The sequence below is a fragment of the Myotis brandtii genome, unplaced genomic scaffold, assembly GCF_000412655.1.
Source record: "Myotis brandtii unplaced genomic scaffold, ASM41265v1 scaffold207, whole genome shotgun sequence".
Taxonomy (NCBI): Eukaryota; Metazoa; Chordata; class Mammalia; order Chiroptera; family Vespertilionidae; genus Myotis; species Myotis brandtii.
This window is the reverse complement of record NW_005357736.1, coordinates 1,020,287-1,024,740: the sequence shown is the minus strand read 5'-3', so window position 1 is coordinate 1,024,740 and position 4,454 is coordinate 1,020,287. Positions and strand designations below refer to the sequence as shown.

Genomic DNA, 4,454 nt, shown 5'->3' with positions numbered 1-4,454 from the left:
ACGCGCTCATCGAGCAGGGCGTGGAGCGCTGCTGCGAGGCGAGCTCCCCCCAGGGCCTCCGGCGAGGCCTCGACTTCTTCCAGGCGCCCATTCTGTGCCCCAACCCGGTGAGCAGCGAGCAGGGGCCCTCATCTGAGAGCGGCGTGCCCGTGCGAGAATCCCGGCCGCTTCCCTCCCACCGCCCTCGGGTCTGGGAGCCCGAGGCCGAGGCCGAGAGGAGGAGTTTTCTCTTCCACCCAACCCCTGAGTGCCGGGGCGGTGAGAAACCAGCCGCACAAAGGCCTCGGAGCGCCTCTGCCGGCCGGGCTGCCTCTGCTCCCACCCTGTTCTGCGCTGCCCTCACCTACCACCGCCTCCGATTTCTTAGGCAGTTTCCCTGGTTATGTGAGCACTGGGTTGCATCCTAGCCATCTCTCCGCCAGGCACGCTGCCAAACTGGGGAGAGGGATGGGCTGCCCGCCCGCCCGCAGGGACAGACAGCACCCTCCCCGCAGGGACAGACAGCACCCAGACAGGCCCTGCTGCACCCAGGCCGATGCACACAGATGCACAGGGGCTCAGCGCTCCCACTAGTTTCACTTTCCCTCGGGGAGCACTTGTTTTGTTCTGCTTTCCAAAGAGGGAGGGGCAGGAGTGGCCAACCGAGCTCCTCCCCCAGCTCCTGGGCCTTGGAACTTCCCCGGGCTGGGAAGTTGGGGGGTTTGTCAGGGAGTCTGCAGGCCACTCTCATCCGGATTGATTGTTCTCCATGGGTGGGGTGATTGCGGGAGGCCCCGGGTCTTGGGGGGAAGGTGGCTTGGCTCTAGTCGCTTCCAGGAGGCTCACCCTAGTCTTGTGCAAGCAACTGTAAACATCTGGGGAGGAGTACAGACTTAGGAGGGGCTGGGGGAACTGGGTCACCACGCAGGATTCTCAGACACTTTCCACTCTAGTTGGGCCCTGCCGGAGCGAGTCCCCCTTCTCAGCCCAGGCAGGAGGTGTCCCAGCCCAGGCTGGGTTCTGGGCTCCTTCCAGCCGACCCTCCCCGGGCTCCCCAGCGGTGTCGGGGAGCTGGAGCAGACAAGCAGGACATTCCTTCAGATGCTGAGCACAGAGCCCAAACTGATCCTGGGAGCCGTGGAAACAGTCCACCCTCGGTTATAAGAAATTAAACCAGGGACACGGGTGAAGGGTCCCTCAGCAAGTGACCCACAGGCACTGCTCTCGCAGCCTTTGGCTGCCCTGTGGCCCTGGCCTTGTTGCGACATCACCGCTGACTCCTGTCCGGCTGCTGTTATGGCCCAGAGGTGGGGGAAGCTCTACACGAGGTGGGGGTCTTCAGCCCCCCTCCCCGCCCTCAGCTGAGTTCATGGAGGCTGAGGAGGCCTAGGGCTGGGGCTCCCTCGTTTGGGCCTGACAGCCCTGCCTGCCCCCCTCCTCTTCCCTCTTCGGAGTCTGAACCTCTCCCCAACTGGGCTAGTGGCCAGTGGACCAGAAAGCACCCAGCAAGGCCTGGCAGTGCCTGGCTCTAGGAAGCCTAACCTACAGCCCTGCCCACAGGCTGGCCCGGCCCCTGGGAGGTGTGTGAACCAGCTGGCACCATGTTTGTCCAGTGACTGGGCAGGCACCCTCCAGGGCAACCCCCCTGCTCACGGGGCTGGCCTCGGGAAGCCGGGGGCTCGGCGCTGCTGGCTGCCCTCCCTGGCCCCAGGAGCCACGGGCCACCAGACCAGCCTGGGGAGCCAGAGCTGAGGCGTGGGGAGCCAAGGAAGCAGGCAGGGGTGTGGCCCCACTGGAGTAGGGCCTCTTCCCACCCCCCGGCCCCACCCGCCCCTGAGTCATGCTGGAAACACCGAACTGACTTCCGGTGAGGAACGGGCCTCCGTTTCCTTCCTCAGTGAGGACAGAGTCCCCGTCCTCACCCACCAGGCCGCAGACCCAGCTCTGCACCTGCTCGTGCCCCCCCCCACCCCCCATCAGTGCTGAGGTCTGATGACTGGGTTCCGCATCCTTGGTCTGATGGAGACTTCAGGGGCTCCAGCCTTGAGCGCCCCCAAAGCTAGCCGGGTCCCAGGCAACTAGGATGACCGATCCCTTGCCTGCACTTTGCACTCAGCAAACACCTTGCGTTCACACCCTGGCTTCCTGGTTTCCAGAAGCCTCCGCAACCCTGCCCTGAGGGCAGCCCCAAACACCCTCGTTAAGAGCAGGGAGATGTTAGCGCCTCCGGCCCCTGGGACCGCGCTTGGCACCCAGGCCTTCTGACCCTGGCTTGTCTGAAGGAGGTGCAGGTAGCGCTGAAAGTGCGGGAAGCCCCCTGGAGTCTCGGGGAGAAGGACCATGTGGCCACCCAGGCCAACAAGTTAACCCAGAGTTCAGCGCCCTCAGCTGGTGGAGAAACCCCTAAGGGGGGCAGGGCGTGCTGAAGTGCAAGGCAGAGCCAGCAGGGGGCAGGAGAGGACGCTGCTCAAGAGCTCAGGCTTCCCACCTGGCCCACCAGGGCCTTTAGGTCCCGCCTGTTTCCTTGTCTGTAAGGAGTGGGGAGTGGTTGTGGGGAGAGAATGGCGTTGGGTCTGTAGGACTCAGTACTCACTGTCAGAATGGACATGACGGGGGAGGGCCAGGCCTAGGGGGAGCTGGCCTTGCTGCCTCTGAGAGCGCCCCTGGAGGGGAGTGAGGGGGCGGAGTGGCAGGCCTGGGTCTCCTCCAGGCAGGCCAGGTGAGGGCCCGAGCTCGGGCTGCTGTGGCCCCTGACAGGCACTGTGTGGGATGAGCCCTGACGCCCTCCCCGGTTCCCCCAGCCGGACCCCACGGCGCCCAGCTCCAACGGCAGCTGCTACCACTTCCCTCTGCTGGTCAGCAGCAGCATCTCCCGCGTGGACCTGTTCAACGGTCTGTTAGGACCGATGCAGATCACCGCGCTGCACGTGACGAGCCTGGACAACATCACAGTGGCCCACATGGGCACGAGTGACGGGCGGGTCCTGCAGGTAGGCCCCCGTCTCCACAGCCCTGTGCCCTGCGTCCTCCTCCCCATCCCCATGCTGCTCACAGCGGTCCTGTCCCAGGTGGAGCTGGCCCGGTCTCTCGGCTACTTGCTGTATGTCTCCAACTTCTCGCTGAGCAGCAGCAAGCAGCCCGTGCAACGGGATGTCAGTCGCCTTGGGAACCACCTGCTCTTTGCCTCTGGGGACAAGGTAAGGTGGGCAGGGGCGGGGGCAGGGGCAGGGCCCGGCGCGAGAGAGGCACTAACACCCAGGTCTCACCACGCTGCTCTACAACGGGACCAGGGGCTCCCAACCTCCTCCCGTCACCCCAAGCCACCTTTCCGCCACCCCAAGGTCTTCCAGGTGCCCATCGGAGGCCCCGGCTGCCGCCACTTCCTCACCTGCGGGCGCTGTCTGCGGTCACAGCGTTTCATGGGCTGTGGCTGGTGTGGGAGCGTGTGTGGCCGGCAGAAGGAGTGTCCTGGCTCCTGGCAACAGGACCACTGCCCGCCTGAGCTGATTGAGGTACGGCCTGCCTGGCCGGGCACAGGTGAGGGTGAGGCAAGCTGGGCCTGGGGTGGGGGCAGCAGGTCTTGACCGTGACCTTCCTCGGCCCCGGGATGTCCTCAAGGAAGGCATTCTGGGCAGAGAAGGTGGCACATGCAGATTTGGAGGCAGAAAAGTGATCGGGGACTAGCCATGACTTAGAATGAATGGAGCGGGGCGGGCGAGGGGTGCGGCAGGAAGTTGGGGGGAAGCAGCCAGGGCTGAGGGCCTGGCCCACAGAGGCTGTCTGCTCCCCCTCCAGTTCTATCCTCACAGTGGACCCCTCCGGGGCAGCACCAGGCTGACCCTGTGTGGCTCCAACTTCTACCTGAACCCTGGCGGTCTGGTGCCTGAGGGCACCCACCAGGTCACCGTGGGCCAAAGTCCCTGCCGACTGCTGCCCAAGGACAGCTCAGAACCCAGGTACCACGGTCCCTCGCCCTTCCTCTCCTCAGGGGGCAACCCAGCGGCCCCTCCCCTTTAGCCCTAGCCTTTGCCTGTGGGGCAGGGAGGTCAAGGCAAGCTGCGTGTGCCCTGGCGTCATGGAGCGGGCAAGGCTGGCCCCCGCCCCCGCCAGGTCCTCCTGCCCTGGAGCCGGCGGTGGGCATGCAGCCCGGCCTGTGTGACCTCTGGCTGACCTTGAGCTCCCGGGGCTCTAGCCCCGTGTCCTGGAAGGGCTTCATAGAGGAGCTTGTGTGTGAGCTGCAGCCCCCGGGCACGCAGGCAGCTGGGCCTGCCAACGTGAGCCTCACCGTGACCAACATGCCGCGGGGCAAGCTCTTCCGGGTGGACGGTGCCTCCGCGCTGCCAGGCTTCTCTTTCATGGTGAGGCGCCTGGTCTTGTCTGTGCCCTTGGCCACTGGGCAGGGAAGGGCTTGGAGTGGAGGGTCTCCGGCCCCAGCTAAGCCGCCGCCACACCCCCTCAGGAGCCGGTGCTGAAGG

The 4,454-nt window shown here is 65.6% G+C and overlaps 1 protein-coding gene across 1 annotated transcript in view; it reads left to right on the top strand.

The window, feature by feature from the left end:
- Positions 1-2: 2 nt before the first annotated feature.
- MST1R (macrophage stimulating 1 receptor) overlaps positions 3-4,454 on the top strand; it is a gene marked incomplete at its 5' end in the record, with an annotated part of 11,146 nt that continues 6,694 nt past the window's right edge. Inside the window, 7 exon segments of the mRNA XM_014539001.1 lie at positions 3-107; positions 2,781-2,969; positions 3,048-3,176; positions 3,321-3,491; positions 3,775-3,935; positions 4,172-4,337; positions 4,439-4,453. Coding sequence (XP_014394487.1) covers positions 3-107; positions 2,781-2,969; positions 3,048-3,176; positions 3,321-3,491; positions 3,775-3,935; positions 4,172-4,337; positions 4,439-4,453 — 936 coding nt within the window.